At 43.9% G+C, this 20262-nt stretch overlaps 1 protein-coding gene across 1 annotated transcript in view; it reads left to right on the top strand.

Annotated features, from left to right (window-relative positions):
• Positions 1-20262, top strand: part of LOC128460258 (kelch-like protein 29) — a 146652-nt gene that overhangs the window by 39700 nt on the left and 86690 nt on the right. The window contains exon 4 of the mRNA XM_053445355.1: positions 646-1158. Within this exon, the coding sequence (XP_053301330.1) occupies positions 646-1158 (513 nt within the window). The remainder of the gene's footprint in view (positions 1-645; positions 1159-20262) is intronic.

Here is a 20262-nt window from a genome sequence, read left to right as displayed (position 1 = left end):
CTCTCTCAATGGTTTACCTGCCTACCGTTGTGCTAACTGTCTTTGAACACGTCTTCTTCTTACAACACTCCTCAGCAACTGGTGCACAAATAATTTGTTCCGCCAGATCATTTTGATTCTTTTTTTATTCACCTTATCTGACTCAAACAGACATTCATTTATTCATCAGATTACAAAATTGTTTTTTTTTAGCGGTAATGCTGGAATTTGTATTGCTTAACAGAACCCTGACACACCTGAAATGCAATGAATGAAAATATAACATTTCAGTTAGAAGCTAAACAATAATAATGAAAATTCAGTTTATTTTATGAAAAACAATGAATATTACATCTTTACTGTAGATTAACCAGGTAAGATGAACACAACGTATTCTAACTTCACTTTGCACCTTAGATTGTTTATGACAACCTCTGCACACAACGTCCAGCACACACACAATAATAAGGGACACACTTATGACAAGGAATAATTCTAAACTTGCTCAGGAGCATCAATACTGGAAAAAATAAAACAGCTCATTTCAAGATTGCCATTTAATCAAGAGTCTTCTGAAATGGATATTTAGAATGGGCACTGAACTCCTGGTGTAAAAGTTGGGTATAATATAGATTATTTTCCATTCTTTGCCTGTTTGTCCATCAGGTCCCGGGTCCTGGGCTGCACCGGTAGCCGCGGTGAGCCAGCCCAGCCTCCTGCCCCACACCTACGCCCTCGCTCATCCGCCTTCCTTCAACCACAGTGTGACCGCGCAGTCGCCGATCATAGGAGTAACCGCATCCATGCAGACGCCAGTGCCCCCGCAACACCCGCTCATGACCGCCCACTTCCAGCTGACGCCGCACTCGACACAGCAGCCGCCCTCGATGGTCCTGAGCATGCCTCCGTACCACTCGGCTCTGCCCACCATTGCACCATCCATCCTCGCTGCCCAGGCCAACCACGTGGTTCACCCGTTCCCTCACAGCGTAATGGGCAACGGCCACCTAACCTCTCACCTCATCCAGCCCCCCGCCCTGCCTCTGACCAATGGACAGGCAGCAGCGGCGCTGGCCCAAAACACCGCTGCAGACAATCAGGACGCTCCTAACGGGCTGCAAATGCTGCGGACGGTCGGGAGGGGGAAGTACGAGTTCAGCGACCCGGGACATCCCAAAGGTAAGCGCAGCCAGCCTCAGCGGACGCTTCCAGCACAGGAGGCTTTCATCATTTTTCTTTTTAGAATCGCTCTCCTCCAGATATGGAACCTGTCATGCCAAACTTTCAGTGGCTAAATCAAAGCAGATCTGTTCTGCAATCTGAGCCCAGAAGTGAATCCAAGCCGGGGTAGGTGTCAGGTATTAAATCAATGTAGTCTTAGCTCTCTACTCCTCGTGACCTCCCCCTAACCCAAACCCCTCCTTGCTGGAATGAAATACATAGGCCTCGGCCCTCTGCCTGTATACCAGAGCAGCTTCTATGCCAACAGTCATAAACAAGGCCACAGACGCTCAGAGCAAGGGGTTGTTAAAATACAACTTGCAACCAGAGCTAATTCACTTGAGCTCCTCCAAGGTCAGAGAGTAGAGAAGTTCACCTGCTGCGGCTCGGAGACATGTGCAGGGACCCTGTGGATCCTAACACGTCTTAAATTGACTTTTTGATATTGAAGGTCTTAAAATATTTGGAAAAGGTAGGGGGTGGCATTAAATCTGATCTGGGTATTTTATATTCCACATCAATGACCATCTCTGCCACTTCCAATACCTAGGTGATTGTGATGGTGGTAGGGTGTGTGTCTGTGATCTGCATTTTAAACTACACTAAGAATGTGATTATGATATCGCTGGACTAACACGATAAAGTTTTGAAGACATTCAGTTTGTCGCTGCTATCGATTTGCTATTGGTTTAGCTGTACGGACTAAGGATGACTTGGCAAAGCCTTCAGGCACAGCTACCACTCATCAGGCAGCTTTCAGCACATTCTCTCCATCCATCACGTTGATTTATGAGAGAGGCGGAGGCATGTGTGCGCGTGTGTGTTAATTGGAACCTTATTTCAGGTTTCGTGTGGTGAGCAAGAAAGAAATATGTGAGGCCTTCGTAATGACCTTGTTCTCTGCTTTAATTCACCATAAGACGCAATCTGATCTCTTAGTCACAAACATATTGTAGACAAACCTAATGTGCTTCATGTGGTAGCACAGACAACAGTAAAGATCATTTGTGTCTTTTCTAAATGCCCATAAAAGTGGGAGGGAAAAGTGGTCATATGCTTGGAAGGACACTCAAGTGTTATAGATATATACATGAAACAGGGAAATAAGTCTTTGCTGGAGCTAGCAGTGTGTGCCACATGGGTGCATTTGCTGAGAAAATGTATATCCGCATTAATATTGCAATTAATGATTGCTTTCAAACTCAATACTTACCATGCATTCACTAGATCTTGAAAGATTATTACATTTTCTTTGTTTAGGTTGGAAAAGAGTCTTTAAAGTCCTAACATTTTAGTTACAAAAAGTGTGCTTGGACTTCTAACAACCTGCAGTATAGTGGATTCTTTAAGAAGAGGAACATGTCGTTCTGGTGTCAAACTGCTGCACAAAGGCAGCATCTTATATCGCCGCTGCTCTGAAATTGCTTGGAAGTGTGTCAGGTTTATCTTTTCCCCCGCTCGTAGTTCCGAGGCTCACAAGAGGCCTACACTAAACACGAGGCAGGAAGAGCTTTCAGTCCCTGCGCTCACATCTCTCTGGGAATCGTTTGAAGCCTTGTTGACTCGCACCGTGTTTGTGAAGGTGCTCCGCCGCTCCGGCTCCACGCCTGAGAGTCTGAGAGCCGTAAATTGGTGTTTGGTTTAACCTTGGAGTTTATGGCGCGGGGCGCGGGGAAACAGATGCTCGCAATCCCCCGACCAATTTTCGCATTTAATGAAGCTTTTAATTCAGGTTTAGATTGTTTTCTTTTTCCTGACTCATTTTGATCAATAAAATGTGTGCAAATGAACTTGTAGATTGCAGAAAAGCAATTATTTTGGTCGGGCTGCCTGAGATATATTGAAATCAGGTAGAAGTGGAAACGGATAATTAGTCGAGCTTGTCGGCTCGGTCTGGTCTCCGTCGAGTGAGAGCTAGAATAGACTGTCGCGATCCATTAACCATGTACATGTCAAAAATTTGTTGACCTTCATCTCACGAGCCATGGAATCTGGAGTTAAATTTTAATTACAGTATTTATAAAGACCAATTTGAAAGGGAAGGAAAAAAGATGCAGGGCTGTAAAAGTTCAGTAGCATTGCTGTGATTCATATGAAGATGAATTTATTACATTCAGTGCGTATGGTTACATTTTGTCACCTGCTGTATTTCAAAGGCAGGAGGGAAAACATCCCCGTTTCAATTTCTCGACATCATACATACTTGAAACCTGGTGCAGCCTTCGATGAAGGTCAAACTGCAAATTGAGGCACTTGAATCCCACTTCTCCTCCACCGTGTATTTCCCCACCGCTGTTTACCAGTGCGTCAACGTTTGTAAGCATGCCATTGGGGCAATAACACAAGGACAGTGGCAATAGGCAAAATGTCGAGCGCTATGAAAATTCGCAGCCGTGACGTCTTTTGGGCAGACCTGCCGGCTGACGGGAATACTTAACTTTGCCGCTGTAATAACAACAATGTCACCCTGCATGCCCTTCCCCTCAGTCTGCGCTCACTGCTGTTGTTCTGTCTCTGCGTTCGTATCTTTCTGATTATCTCTGTCTGCTGCTTCCTGTCTCTCTCCTTCCTTTCCTTCTGCCTTATCGCCCACTCCAAGAAGTCACAAATCCCAAGCTCCCACAGGTCTTCTGCATTCTGTTTCAAATCAATTAACGCCGCATATCTCGGTGGCGATGGGCGCCTACTGTTCTGCGGCACCGGCAGAGTGGTAAAATATGGAGGGTAGAAGCTCCCGCGGCCTGCATTCTGGCTCGCTTCGGTAACAGTTATCTTCCAATTCTCTGCGCTTACTTTTCAAAAAGAAGAGACCGATAACATAAGTAAAGGCAGAAGAAAAGTGAAAAGACGGGGGAGCATCTGCAGGTTAGAGGTCGGTGTTCCTGCAGTCCTCTAATGACTTGAGGTGAGGTCGGCGAATTTGATCCTAGGGCATTGATTGCAGGCTACGCTCATGTCAGGTATAAAAGTACAGGCAGCTAATGAAGTCAGGGGACACACACGCACTGGTCACTGACACACTTGTTTGTTTTTTTCAGGATTTTTTTTCAGTAACTTGTAATAAAATTGCTCGTATTGTCCAGCGCATCACACACAGGAGTCCTGCATGGGTCCATTCAGGCAAAAACCTGCAACCGGCACACCTGCCAAGATCCATCCCGGACCCGACCCATTGCCCGTAATTATCTCAAATCTGGACCCGCCCAGACCCATTAACATAGAAACACACATGATACAAACACATATGTCACTCACATGAAATGGGTTATGGGCTCCTTTTCGTCTCGTTGTGGTGGTTGAGTTGTGATCTTCTGAATTGCTTTTGCCGCAGCTGTCAATGTTTTTGCCGGCGGGTGTTTTGTTCATTTTAACCTGTGGCTGTACCCGTGGATTTATATTAAAAATAAATGGAATAAATATGGTAGCCACTGTCCGACAGGTGGGGCTTTGCTTGAATAGCTGATGAATTATTATCCGGCAATAGATCTAACAAATGCTTTGGCCCAAATCCAGGCATTCTTTAACAGCACAATGTCCATTGTGCCTGTGGTTGTTTTCACACCTTGAGACAGCACAGTTATACTTTCTAGTGACGGTCAAAACCTGGTCAAGCGTCTCACGTCTGGGGGGTTTCAGGAAGTGATTATTAGACGAGCAGTTTAAACACCAACGCCGCTGCTTGGATGATTGTGTTGCGGAATGAGCAAAAGTTTGATCCACGACTCTCGTAAGCACTGATGTGCAGTAGAGGTTTTTGGCACTTCTCTTTTTGTTTTAATGGCAAAGGCCTGGATCTTGGAGTAGCTGACAGAGCTCTTCCTCCCTTAATCCAGCTGCACAACAGACCGCTGTGCGTGTGTGTGCGCACAACTTCTTGGGTGTGACTGCATGGATGTTTGGTCAGATGTCAGCTTCACAGCCTTAGAGCCAAGCACCACAGTGACAGAAATCACACTCCGTGTTTGATTTGGCTTTCCCTTCAAAGGGAGCAATTTGTCTTCGCTCTGCATCAGTGGGCACATCAACAACTGTGTGCTCCTCAGTCTGCGTGGCTGTGTGTGTGTGTGTGTGTGTGTGTGTGTGTGTGTGTGTGTGTGTGTGTATTTGTCATATTCGTCTGTGGCTTGTGTTTACTGTGTAGGTTGTGTTTGTGTACATCTTCTCACATGCCATATGTTTGTGTGGCCATGTGTGAGGATTCACGCAGAGCAGCTTGAAGGCAGCTTTAACCTCATCACCCACTGTGATATGTCAGTCACTGAGCTGTGATCTGCCTACCTGGTTTCTCCGTCCACAGCAGGGCTTTTCCTAATACCTGCCTTTCCAAAGTGCACACATCCAACTACTCGCCATCTTGCCATCTTGTTAATTTCCCTCACACCACCTGCCCCTAGTACATTTTGTCTTCATCTTCTCTTTATTTCCCTCAACCTTGCTTTTTATCATAATAACAGGATTTTACCAAGCTATCGACCGTTAAGCCCCTTTTCCACTGGTCAAAAAACCCACTAACGCCCATTATCATCTGGCTTTAGTCGGCAATGGGAATGGATTCAATCGACATTCACTCCCGCGTAGACGCAGGTTTTTCATCAGCTCTGATCGGCAGTGATGGAAACGTGACACTCGGGTGAATTCGCTAATTTGGCAAGACGGCGAGATGAGAGAGCTCCTTTGTTTCCAGCACATTTGTGACGTCAAACATGATAAACTGGGGGAAAAGAACACAGTCCTCTATTTGCAATGGGAAATGAGTCAATCACCTTTTCTTAGCAGGTTCAATACAACCTGCCTGTATCTGCTGCTTTTGGTGTAGAAGAGGTATTAAGTAGTCTATCCACATCTGTCACTCCATCCGCGGCTGTGACAACTGTCAGCCACTGTGTTGTGAGATGTGGGAGGTCTGGCGTTGTTGTGAAAGACGACACAAAAGGAAAAAAAGAAAAACAAAAGAACAGGAGGAGGCAAAAGAAGAGGAGAGTGTGAACATCAGAGAGCGGGAGATGCTGAGAGCTGATTCTCCGTGTGTCTATTGACCAAGTCATTAAAATCGATGGCTGTCCTGATGAATATCTGCCGGGGGGAGGCTAGTGCCGAGCTCAGCAGGGACGGACTCACTCGCTGCACAATGTGATTGAGCACCATTTAAAGGCAACTCATGACTGGAGAAAACACATTAGTAATCAAAAGGAAGCTATGATTCCCACACATGCAAGACTGTGTTTCTAGGTTTTACCGCTGTTAAACCACGCCAGCCACTCAAATTATGTTTTTGATATTGTTTTCCCGGCCTCGTTTCAGCTCCGAGCTGAGACGACTGCTGGGAGCTGTGGTAAAGGCAACTCTCTCCCCCTTTTTTTTTTTCCATCTTCTTGTAAATGCCTATAAATAAGCAGCTGCTATAATACAGTCACTGTACAGGTTGGATGGTTTAGCTGAGATTGTAGTTTCAGATCTGTTGGGCCACCTGCTGCAGCACGGCGCATGTGGCTCCTTCGCCCTCTTTTCTTATGTCAAACATCATTTTAATGCTTCCCTCCTCCTCACTGCCCTTTACCGGCTCCTCTCTCTCCCACACACACGCACACACACACACACACACACACACAGGCATGTGTAAGCACAGACACAGGGACGCTCTCACGCCAGTGCTAGAGGGGGACACACTGGTCGCACTCCTCCACCATCGCACACACCGAGCAGCACCCAGCAGCACCCAGCCGCCCCGCTCTGCCCAGGAATATCATCTTCCAGTCAGCTCACATCAGCCATCATCTTGGGAACGAGCCGCTCCGGAGCTGCTAGTGAATGCAATTAAGATGCCTGGCCGAGTTAAGATCAGTGTTTTTCTTTAGCTGTACGGCGAGACGGGACCGGACCCGGTGCACCCGACGCCGGCTCAGCTTTCCTCCGCTGTAGCCGCTTCATCTGCCTCATCTTCCCTATTTAAACTTCGACTTCAATTATGCATTCATTTTTGTTTACTTTCGGACAGAGCATATTGGCTCTGCGGAAACACCGTCCACCGGCGTGTTGGTTCTAGAGCCGTTACCGCTGCAATATGCAGCTAAGTGAGGAAATTATAGATCACCAAATTAGTACGATAGTGACTGTTTACAAGGCCACACTGTGTGCGCTGGTGTTGTTTAATTAAAGGAGATAACGTTCCTGTTTTGTCAAGACTTAGGGTCTTAGCACACAAATTCTGTATTTTCCGTTTTTTAATCCATCATCCAGTTAAAATTGTCACACGCAGACACCTTGAACTCAGAGTTGGATGTGTGTATATTCGCTCTGAGACTTCAAACTAGAAGATACGAGACGTGAGGAGGACTCTGTGGTCCTCTCGCTTATTAAAAATAGGAAAAGTAAACATTGGTTGGATTCAATCTTGAGAAGCCGTCAGGAACAAGGAGAATTTCATCTTCTCACACAGGAGCTGCAAATGTATCCTGTTCGATTCCAAGTCTATTTCAGGAGGCCAGTGGTCCAGTTTGACAAGCTACCGGCACTCAGGCTGCATATCAAAAAGAAGATTACAAATATCTTTAATCCAGATGATCCCAATCCCACATAGAATTTTTTTTGACCCAGATTCAGCCCACAATGCCACTCCGTCATCTGGCCCACATACTAAGTGGTTACTCCATGGTACCGCCCTTGGTTTGTCCACTCCTGTTTACCTGATCCACAAGTAATCCATGGCAATACCGATGTCCATCAAAGATGCTATTTGGGCCATATTTAGCATTTACCACATGGGCCGCTTTAGGGTCACATCCAGATTACACCTTGCCTAGAGCACTGAATGTTTGCCAAAAAGGGTTCACACTTGTTTTGGGATAATTTGGCCACATTTGCTTATTACAAGTGGGCCACTTTAGTCTCACATCCATTTTGTCTGGGCCAAACGAATGCCAGAAGTGCCACGTCATTGGCTGAGGTGGTCCATCCCAAACAAAATGCAGCAAATTAAACCCATTGCAAAAACTCTAAAGGACGAAGGTTTTTGAGTTTGTGTGTAAACGTGTTTGGCACAACGTGAGGTCGTATTTATGAGCAAAGACCTTTAATCAAATCTCATCAGAGGTCGTTGTTTTTCATAGTTTTACCTTGTTACATGTTTATGATGTTACCACAAGTAATAGTGACACAGAATGCACATCTCTCACCTCGGTGATATTCCTCTGTCGTCTAAAGTAGCTGCCTGCAGTTATCAAGGAGCCTGCAGTGTTATCAATATTATTAGTGGTGCATGAATATTCATTTTGATTCAACCACAGGAACGCACTGTTAGCATGACAGGCTGTTCAAACCAGTTATTAAAAACACAGCCAGTTTGTGATAGCCACACTGAGACCATTAATCATAGCATGCACATTAATTAAACCCTCCCCTTTTTCTTTCCCTCCCTCTTCCCCCGGTCTGCATCTGTCTTTCCACCTTGATAGAGTGCAGCCTGCATCCTCCCTGCACAGGATACAAAAGTCTTCCACGAAGACAAATATACTGAATTTGGCGATAGGGATGTTTCCCTTTTTCTTAATTTGTAATATCTAATATGCTGACTCGGATCAGCGTGCACGCAGAATGAGCAGGGGCAAATTAATTAAAGCCGACGCAGTGTTGCGCTGGGTGACGATATCTTAAAGCTATCTACATCAGGATTAGCAGGGTTATTATGATTCCAAAACAGGCTTAACTTATAATATGAAATGCATGGAACTTCAAGTTTTTTTTTTTTTTTTACTATCTCTCTCTCTCTCTCTCTCTCTCTCTCTCTCTCTCTCTCTCTCTCTCTCTCTCTCTCTCTCACACAGTGTTCCTTAATTCTAGATAACTTCAGTGGGAACCGAAATGGGATTCACGAGCGCCGAGAACGTTGCAAATTATTAATGAGGCTGAAATTTATTCCTGTCACTGTGGACTCAGTATGCGCAGGTAATTCTCTAAAATTAATACATGCAGTATGACGGCGTTATGCTTATGAGTAACCTTGGCGCACAGGTCCATATGGGGCCTACATATCAATGATATTGATTCAAACATCTCGTTTTAGAGGGGGCGGGAGTGGTCTGGTGACCGCTGGGCTCCGTGTTCGGATGAAGCCCAGCAGGAACCCGACGCCGTCTCTTTAACTTGGCCTAAGGATGGCTTCTATTGAGATGTCTAACTGTTTTCTAGTGCCGCTCGGCCTCTCAGGAGAAAGCGGGGGAAAGGGAGAGGGAGGGCACTAGCAGCAGTGTGCCATGAGAGCGAGAAAGGAAAGCTGCTTGCCCTCGTTCTTTCTCTCCCTCGTTATCGTATTTTAAAGGCGAGGAGCCCCCGCCAGGAGCCCCCATACATTACATCCCCCCGCAGTTAATATAGGGACGGTGGATAGCTCATTAAGATTGATCATTGCTCGTCCACCTCCGCCGTGCAGAACGCGGCGGCGGCTTCATTAATCACCGGGATTCGGAGATAAAGCTCAGTGGCGGCGGCAGAGGCGCAGGCACAGGACCTGGAGCCTGACAGGCCGGCTGCTACATGCATAATCACAGACGCGGCGCAGCCAAGGAGCAGCAGGCCCCGGCTCTCTGCCGCGCTAGAGGGGGCACCGTATCTACACCCCCCCCCCCCCCCCCCCCACACCGTCCTCTCCTCAAACTACATTCTCCTCCCTCCCTCCCCCCTGCCCCACCTGTCCTCTTCACGGCAATTGTCTGTCTGTTGATTTCAGTCCCATCTCCCACTCCTGACGTCACCGCCTCTCGTCTCCCAGCATCCTTCCCACCACCAGCCCCCACCACCCCGGCATCCACCTGCTTCTCCCACCCTCTTATAGCTTCTGCTTTTTTTCCCCGTCTCCCTCTCCACTCCTTTCCTCGATATATTCCTTCCTCACTCTACCTGCCACCTGTTCCATGCTCCTGTAACTTATTTCTGCTTCCTCCATACTCATGCTGGAGTTGTTTGCCATTTCTCTAATAGCCGGCTTTTTTCCCCTAATGCCTCGGTTAGCAAAGTGGCTGAGTGAAATTTATGAGAGGGAAAAATTCAAAAGGAAAAAAAAAAAACTGTAAAAGTCCAGGTGGATATTTTCATCTGAATCATCCCATCAATCTGTCTCTTTTGCCTTATTACCCTCACAAAACGTCTGCACTTTTTGTCCAGAGCCACCTCCAGCTTGTCGAGCATTGTAATTACTTTTATATGAAATCTTTATGACTCTGTTTAAATCACCCTGCTACTGTTTAAAGTTGACATCCACGGATGCTCCAGGCCCCATTTGTCTGTCAAAGAAGAGAAAGGACAAGTTTTGTCTTTATTCCTTTCAGGTTTATTTTTGATTTAATTTTGTGTTCATGAGATAAACAGGATTCTCGCTCAACAATCGATACAAGTGCTGTGTTGGATTTAAAAAAGTAGTAACTAATGGCCCTATTTGGATTTTAGCTGTGATCACATCCCTGCTCATTTGTAATATCTATTTGAGGCAGGTGGAAGCTGGCGATAAGGATTTTTCCTTTCCGCTGCTTTTCTCTCCCTCTGTGACACTTTGTTACGCTGCTTTTTTTTATGAATTTAAAAGCAAATCAGAGATCTTATTAAATTGAACAATCCTTGACAGTGAATGACTGACCAACCATTTTCTGAAGAAGCCTGTAATGGTTCTTAAATTTGTTCTTTTTTTAAATGTTTTTTAGTTTGATTGCTCTTTTGTTCAACTGAGCTGCTTTTTCTGAGGCAATTAACCTTGTTGCTTCTTTATCACAATTCATTTAGAAAGAAATATGCAGTTCTTTTTAATTAAAAGCTGCATTACAACGATGCACAAATACTTTCAGTTTAGTCCTCAATTTTGTTTACTTCTTGGAAATATTATATGATTGATGTTGAAACTGTTAAAACTAATGGCTTAATAGGCGAAATGGATAATGCTTGCAAACATAATTCAGATCGTTAGCTTAAGTATCAGATGAGTGGCACGAGGGAAGCTAAATGTCATGAATTAATAGTTTAAATAGCTTGATACTTTCATAGAGCTCAACAGTGTGTTAAAAAATCCTTCATTTTCTGAATAGAGATTTGATTATCAGGCATATTATTGTAACCATCTAATGTAGACTAAGTACAAGCTAAGAGATTGTGAAATCATGTAACAGGCTCCTGTAGAAGACACAAGTCCTTGTGATATTATCTGTGTGGAAAACGTGTTTTATTCAAGGAGAAATACAGCACCCACAATCCTCAGGGGAAATAGTGATGTTTATCATTGGTGGAGCACGGTGGTAACGCAGCCGGGAAACTCATGTCAGCTGTGATTGGCTAGGTTACTAGACTATACACTATTTGAAACACTTTACACATATATACAAGATAAAACTACAATATATTCCAACTCTATATTAACAATAAAGTTAAATTCAAGAGGAAGTGCTGGAAATGCCTGAAAGAAATCTTTCGCACTGATTTATGGGAAGCGCAGCGCTGTCACTCAAACAACATGATGTCTTCTACCTTCGCCTTTTCCTCCATGTTCCGATATATTTTTTGCTCAGCATCAACTGTTTAATGGTCACGATTAATCTCATAGCTGGTCGACCTGGTTCCTTGCTTGAAACTCCTTTTTATGAGGATTTTCTGAAATGTCAGTGGAGAAAGGGATTTGGGAATTTACTTCCAGAACCAGAGCTGTTTCGAGGCCACCGCTCCGCTCCATTCAACTGCTGCACCAATAGTAATGGACAAACACTTGAAAAAGCTAAATGGCAGCTATGTGAAGGCAAACTTGACCAAAGCAAACAAAAACAGCTCAAGTGGGTGAAAAAAAAGGCTTTTCAACAAATCTTTTTTATTTTTATAAATAGTGTCAGATAAGAATCTTTTAATAATTCACGTTCAGGATGACAAACGAGATTAACAAACTGTTATTGTAGATGGTTTAATGTTAACACATATATATATATATATATATATATATATATATATATATATATATATATAATAATTGCTATAGTTTAAATATATGGTTTAAACTATAGCAATTATACTTGTTTCATAAGCATTGCATTTGTTTCATCTGTAGAATTTGAATAAAGTGGCAGTGGAAGTACCACGCAGAAAATTGTACTCAGACACGGCACTTGAGTAGATTGTTTTTTTCTTCAGCATTTTTTAAGGGGGGAATTTAGAGGCTAATTTCAATCGTCTCTTGTACATCTGGGCCCCATCCCAAATTTTTAGAACACTCACTGCTGAATGTGTTGCCTGCATTTGTGATGAAGTGTGACACCGTTGCTCAGAGAATATCATGCATTGAGTATTCGGGAGAGGTCTCCAGCTGGAGCGGTGCCATTTGCCTCCGTGAGACGTGCGCGACCCGCGGTTACGTGGGAGCAAATTGATTTGTGTGTCAAGAAGTGTCAAAGTGAATGTAGGTTGCACCCTCAAACGGGCCTGAATCTCAAACACCTAATGTCAGGGGCTATCTAATATGACAAGATTAATTGCCCCGAGTCAAATGTCGATGTGTTATTCGGCGCATCGCCGGTGAAATGGGCAGTGATGCATTATCAATGAGGCTGAGTGTAAACACAGCAGATGTTGCGCGGGAAGCCGGTCAATATCGAATGTTTTTTCTCTTAATCAGGAGCCATATTTGCAAACGGGAAGGAACCCAGTATCCAAAACAGCAGCAGATGTGCGGTAGCAAAAAAAAAGAGTCCAGAAGTTGTTCAGCGGCATTAGTTAGTTAATGTTCACACTCGCTTATCTGAGCCCCGATGCCCAAACTTCTTTCTCACGCAGAAACTTTGAAATGGGTTTGATAATGTATGCAGGGCATCTAATAAATACTAATGACAGGACCAGACATTAGCAAGAATGGCTCCCCTCTCCAAGTCATTATTCCGCCGATTGAGCAACTGGCTCGCCATGTGAAGATACTGTATATAACTCCTCTGTGACACGGACAAATGATAATGGCCCGGATGGCAATCAGGAGATCTACGTAGGCTAGTGCTGCACTCTAAGCTCAATAGACTTGAAGCTTTAGCAGTAATACAGGCCGGGATGAGATGTCGAAACAGTAGTACACTTTTACCATATTAAGTTCACGCAATGTGTTGTGGTGCTAGAGGCTGCAGCTCAGAATAATAGTGTTGGTTGCCATCACTATTCTTCTGCTGCAGTGGGGTTAGGGTTAGGGCTCTCTCTCACATACAGACATTGTTTTCTTATGTCATTTCTTATATTGGCCGGGCGGCAGGATTAAAAAGAAAAAGTTCTGTTTTAGGGAGTTCACCCTGGATTATGACTTTACAAGAACACATCAGCCACACACAAGCAGCGGAGCATGCTGGACACAATCAGAATTTGTGGGGCAGCGCAGTCGTCTAATGGACTGTTTTCTCTCCCCGAGGAGGGAGCGAGAGCGGCAGATGGAAAGAAAGGAGAGAGGGAGCGAGAGCGAGAGAGAGAGGCAGGAATGAAAGAAAGCGCAGACAAAAAGAAAGAAAAAAAGAAAATCTGTTGAAATGCAAAGATTACTCGCCTGACTCCACCGTGGGCCTGGGAGCTCATCTCAGGTGTGCACTCTGCTGCGAAGGCCCCCCCTCACACAACCTGACCCCGCCGCTGACCTTTCTGCTTGGGCTGCTGTGACTTTCACAAAGTTACACAGTAAACACGTCGTCTTTGGGGAGGGAGGGGTATGTGACATTTATCTTTAAGCCGTGCTGGTGACATGGGAATTTTTTGTTGTTGTTTTTCGGTTTCTCTTGTTGGTTGTAGTCGGGTCGTGCCGACGTTTCGGGTCATCTCGGTTCCGGTGTCGCCCAAGTAGAGACCCAGTATCGCACAGAACGCAAGGAATGCACGCAACCCAAGCTCATAAACACTGGTGAGGTGTAAGACTAGACGGCGTAGCTACATTCTCTCTCACACACACACTGGCTTCTGTCCTCGGCCACCAGTGCGTGCCTTGATGTGAAAGGTAGAACTGAGCCTCGCACAGGAGCAGGCTTTTGGTTTCGGGCCGCCGAGGAGAAAGTAACTTTGAACTTTTAATTAGCGCATGATTGGAGTTTGCACTTTGTTTTATTTCAGGTCTGCTTGTACTCTAAATATTCAGAAAGGTGAAACCACTCGACAGCTATTCTTAAAGGAGCATGTACGCATTATTTCCTTAGAGTATTTTCAACATTGAATGCACAACTGTACCTCATATTTCCCAAATGGCAAAAACTAGCTGCCTGTTTTAAGGAGTAGTTTCATCAGAACTTTGCCGATTTAAAATGCCGAGTTATCGTCCGGCACAGCTGCATTTCATCGTCCACGGAAAGAGTTGAACCTGATCACCAATAGCACAGGTTGTCAGCAGTGGGTTGAAAAGCTATAAATCCAATGTGTCACAATATTCAAGTTTTCCGCTATTTGTCACAATTTTGTCAACACAGCAAAGTCAGAGTGTGCCTCATTTGTTTGTGTATTCATGACAATGGCAATGACTCAACTTTTGGCAAAAAAAGCAAAAAATAGACTCCTATAGTAGCCTATAAATGTTGGCGTGAAAAAGGTTTTTAGACATTTTTACTTGAAAAATTACGTTTTTTAAGGTGTAAAAATTGATGTTGTATTGCTAATCTGTGGAGTATTGAAGCCCATTAGTCCTCACAATCCAAAGATCATCGCTGTAATAGCAGCAAAATGCTCTCCTGTATTAGCGGCACACCTTCTAAAACCGTGCCATGCCGGTAATGCCTCTCTAATAACTGTCCCAGCCTGCTGCAGCCACTACGAGTCCTGTTGACGTGCCCTTGCTCAGTTTATGTGAGGTGCGTCGTATATTCGAAGGGCATCTGATTGCCTAAATGTGTTTAGTACTCTGTTTATTTTTCCGTAGAGAGTTTTAAAAAGCGTTTGGAGTGATTGCTTTGTCCCACTGCCAGGTTCCTCACTGGGGAAAACTCTGATGACGGATGATGCAAAGCCAGAGTGGACAGACTCACCTGACTGAGGGAGGGAGACAACGGTAGCGTTTGTCGTAGTCATGATGTCACGGTTTAAGGTCAAATCTCATTCTCGGCAGGAACAGAAGCGATCCAGTGCAGCTGGCTAGCCGCCATTCGTTTGCACTGAGGGCAGCTCTCTGCTCTGCATGTAAGCAGGTGTGACGCACTCGAAGTAGGTCTCATGCACAACTGGAACAACCTGGATGCCCAGTAAACCGTCTCAAGGTGAAGCACAAAAGAAAACCGATATTTCTCTGAAAGGCTGCATTCATGCTGGTGCACTGGGCCTCCTGTCCACATGATTCATTCCACTCACTTAGTCTTGCTTTTTCCACCAAGGTTTATAATGGGGGTGAGACGGAACTCTGGCCCTCGCAGTAATTTATATGAAACAGCAACTTAGCAATTTAATTAAAAGGGAAGATGGAGAAGTGTTGCGTACCCACTCAGTTCTAATCAAATCCCCTCCGAATGTATAGTGTGTTATCTGCACCAGCCAGCGACTTCTCAGAAGCACAGCCTTGTTATTAGGATTATTCTCTCATGACATTGTCTTGGCCAAAGTCGCGTGCGTATGTATTTGGTTGTGTGTTGAGGTGCACTTGTGCGTTTCTTTCTGCGTAAGCATCAGCGCCTGTGTGTGTTTTTGTACTGTGACAAAGTCATCTGCCGTGGTGTGGATGAATAACTGAACCCCGAGTTTGACAATGACGTCCTCTGTAATGCTTGAGCCGAGCGTTTGCTAATCTGTGCTACAGTAGGTCACAGCCCGCTAACACAATTCCATGTGGTTAACGAAAAACACAGAAAAAAACAACTAAATCTCATATTGGCATCTTGCCTCTTTGGCACTATGCTGAAAAAGCCAATCCACAAATTCAAGACTTGGCCTGAGCAGTAAAAAGACGGCTTTTTAAGAAATGCCTTCTATTTTATGTCAGTTCCCAAAAGCAGCCTTCATAACGAGTGAGGACATCTTTAATTCACATTAAGTGTCTCGTATAATGTAGCTTTCTCTAATGGTAAGAAATTGAGAAACATTATTAAATGATTAGCCAGTGTGCACACCAACCCATTCATCCAAAGCCATTGTTGGTTCTGGAAGAATTCCTAGTGATATTTGGAGCTGCATCGCTTTATTTCAACAGGCAATTTGCAGAATGCTCAGAGCGATGGAGGAAACCTAAACTGTTGAATCAGAGTCTGTCGCTTCGGGAACAATTTGGCCGCTCTCTCTCTTGTAAATGTAAATATGTCTGTTGCCCGTAGAAACAATTCAGAAGCAATGCGCTGCTATGTCATGGAGAATAGATGTTGACTCCGAAGACATTCATTCAGCGAGCCACTACATAGAGTGGCATCTATATTTCCATCATGGCATATGGGGCCCTTTTGTTTTGTGTAAAAATTCTGCAACACTTGATATGCTGTCTTTCCGCAGCACTGCATCAACCAATCAGAGCCTTCTTCATGCTGTCTCCTTCCGGTGGCAGACAAACTGAAAAGGGACTGCTGCCTCTCACTGGAGCAGCAAATCTCACTAATTAATTCACAATTATTCATTAATCCAATGTGCATCACATTTCATTAGTCCTCCTTTCTATCCCCACTTACTTAAACGTGTTGTAATGTCCTTTTTTTACATGTATATATGTGCAGAGACGACATGACGGGTGGGTTGTGAATACATTTTTGACCACAGCACAAGCTCACAAATGAACGTTAAGACGTGACTGAGTTGCATCACATTTGTCAAATTGGTTCTTGGTTCCCTCTTTTTTTATTTAGAACATTCTCACCAATAGATGATATTTATGTTGTGATTTGTGTGTCTGTGTGTTTTTGTTGTGAGAGGCTGTATGGATGATGCAGTATCAGTGGCTAATTTCCTTATTTTTTTTACTGCAAGTTTTTTGGTGACGGTTGTGCAGAAGTTTCGGTCGAATGCTTATTTGCAGTGATAACGGATTGTTCAAAACTTCTGCCCACAACATTAAATCAGCTGGAATCTGGTGTCCCTCGACTTTTTCCCAAAGTGGCCACTTATAGTGACACTTACACAACTCAAGACACTGCAGAGGAGCCTGCCGGTTTCCTTGCACCTTCTTTTGCATGAAGCTGTCATCAGCTCAGCCTGTATGTGGGGAACCGTTAAAAATATCCCCTGCCCTCGAGATATTCTTGGATTGCGATGTTGGTCAGCTTCGCAGACAAGCAGACATTTAAGACATTTTTACCACCTGTGAAAGGGTTAAACGCTTGAACGGGTCTTTTATTTCAGCGACGATGAAAAAAAAAAGATGAGCACGTTATGTTAATATAGTTGAACAGGATTGTCACATTAGTGGCTTGGCACCATATTGACTTTACCATTTCGAGTAGGTTTAAAAACAGCCATGGAGGAGTTGAGCAGTGCTAATGATGTGTCAGGGAGCTATAAGGGGACCACACACACACACACACACACACACACACACATAGAAAGAGAAATGGGTTTCCAGGAATATAAATCTATACGCATCTTTGATTGGCCGCTGAATCTTGCTTAATCTAAAGTCAATGTAATTACACATATTACTTTTTTTGCTTCTGTTAGCCCGATATGTCGACTTCACTTCACGATCATGTGACCTGACTTGATGATAGGTATTGGCACAATAAGTGTTACCTCTCTACACCCTAATTAAGACGTACTTTTGGTGAAAACATAATTTCTAGCCATGTTGAAATAACAACTTTGGAGGATCTCGTATTCGTTTCGGAGCATTTTAATTGGAAGTGAAAATAGGCATCATGGTATGATTTGTTTTTGTAGCCTAAAATGCTTTCAGCCGGAATAAACTCCACGATCCTCCTTTGAATTATTTTGGAACAGAAGTCATGTCCCAGTTATTCGGCGGGTGGAGTTACTCCCATGGTGCATCTGTAGGAGGTTAGACTCACTCGACACTGATTGCAAAGAGAAAAAGCGTTTTTTTCATTTTTGTCATGCACCAGGGTGACATAGCGAGAAATCATGTCAAACCAAGATCTCAGTGCAAGAAAAAAGAAAAAAAAGAATTACTTAAATTGGATTCATTAATGCAAAGTTTTGGTTTAGCTCAAATGATTTGGTTTCCAGTTATTGACGCTATTATTTCATACATAAATTAGAGGTTTATCCCAGGAAATTGATTTGACACCTCCATAGTTATACAAAGACACACTGAGGAAAGTCTGAAGCAGCCTTTGCCTTCTTAGTTTATATTATAATAAAGTACCTACTTTGTTGTAAACCTATGTTGTGGCGCCTGAGGGATAGACGAGATAAGACAGAGCTCTGGTTTGACAGCCACAGGTGTATCCTCTTGTTAAAACCTGTTTGAGGGAGAATGACCACTTGTCACTTTTCTGTCCTCTCCCTCCCTCCTGTCTAATGAGGAGGCCACGGCACCAGCCCAGACCTGAGACTTTCTCCTCTTCCCACCAGACTCAAACGGATAGAACAAGAGAAACACTGCGTGACATCCTGTCACAGTGTTGCAGTAGGCCAACACACGCTCCCGGGGCTCCCTTTGTTTGTGTTCTTATTCCTCAAAGCCTCTTCTTGTGTTTGCCTTGACTTTGTTCTGCCGGTGACAATTGTTCACTTGCATATGCGTGAGTGCGTCTGACCCTTGCACCAGAGAGTACACATGGAGGTTCGAGTGCCCAGTGCAGGACAGGGAGCTATCTGTGCTACTTTACTACTCAAGGTATTTTCTGGCATGCCTGTTTGGAGAAGACAACAAAGGCCCAGGCAGTGTCTTTGAGGGGCACCGGTTCCTTTCCTCTGTCATGGTAACCCCCCTAACCCCCAACCCATCCACCCACCCCCCCCCAGGCTCTGTCCATAGCCGCTGACAGCATCGCTGAGACTCGAGCAGCTCGGATCAGCAGTTTAGGGCAGCAGGGAAAAAATAAAGCGTCCTCATCTTGGAATATTCTCTGAGGCTTTATGGCGCGACTGCTCTCAGACGCTGAAATCAGGACGGCTAGAGACTCGAGGGGTCTCGAGGACTTCTGATGCCTCGCCTGTGGTGATTTGCCCGGAGTAGTCATCGGCTGTTGAGACGTCTCCAGACATGAATGTGCCAGTGATTGGTAGAGGTACGTTTTTAGGGACCGTTTGGAGTAATTGCGACGTGGAAGAGGCACAGGCTAGATTGGTTAACACACATCTGCTGGCTTTTATCTACGTAAAGCATCATTGGTTCAGCAGATGGCAGCGAGATGAGTGGCCTGAAAGGGCTGGTGACATTTTGCACCTGTTAAAGGCTGACATTTAGCCACTGTGGCTTTTGAAGTGAACTGTCCTTAGCGGAAGATGTTGGCATTAAACAAAAAATAAAAAGACTTGTGAAATGATGCTTTTGAAATGTGGTGTCCTCCCCTCCTGTTTTGGGCAAATAGGACACAAGTGTGGTTTTGCAGTGTATTTTTTAGCCTTCTTTGAATTGTTGTGTGAACAATCCAATTAATATTATATATTCAATACTTAGACATTTTAAGTAAAGAAACTGAATTATTTTCAATTATTGTCTCCTCTTTCAATTATATCTGACAATCCCTAATCAGTTGCTTATCTGATATATGATTTCATCATAAATGGCCTGATGCATCAAAAACCATAAAAATATCTGTTTGTAAAAACAGACCTCAAACAAACACATCAGAATGATTTATGTTATTAAAATATTTTAAATAAACAAATCTATTAGAATTTTTATGTTTTGAAAATTAGGTCGATTTATTCGATTATGTGATTTAGGAGCCTGGAATATCTTCAACATATTTTGCAAAAATGGTACAGAAAAAAATTTGTCGCTTTCCAATCAATCTGTTTTTAAATATCGTTCGTTACAAGTAAATTTAATGTATGATCATTATAAGTGCATAAAACTGCATATTGAATTTATCCTAAGCATTTCTTATTTTGTCTATAATAATAAACAATTTAGGCAACTTAATTTGTATGAATAAGAAAATGTTACACACAGATCAACCTTAAAATCTCCACTTTTTAGATTGAGATGGAGATATACAA

The sequence above is a fragment of the Pleuronectes platessa genome, chromosome 17 (assembly GCF_947347685.1).
Source record: "Pleuronectes platessa chromosome 17, fPlePla1.1, whole genome shotgun sequence".
NCBI lineage: Eukaryota > Metazoa > Chordata > Actinopteri > Pleuronectiformes > Pleuronectidae > Pleuronectes > Pleuronectes platessa.
The sequence above is the reverse complement of the archived record's forward strand: the minus strand, read 5'-3'. Positions and strand labels throughout refer to the sequence as shown.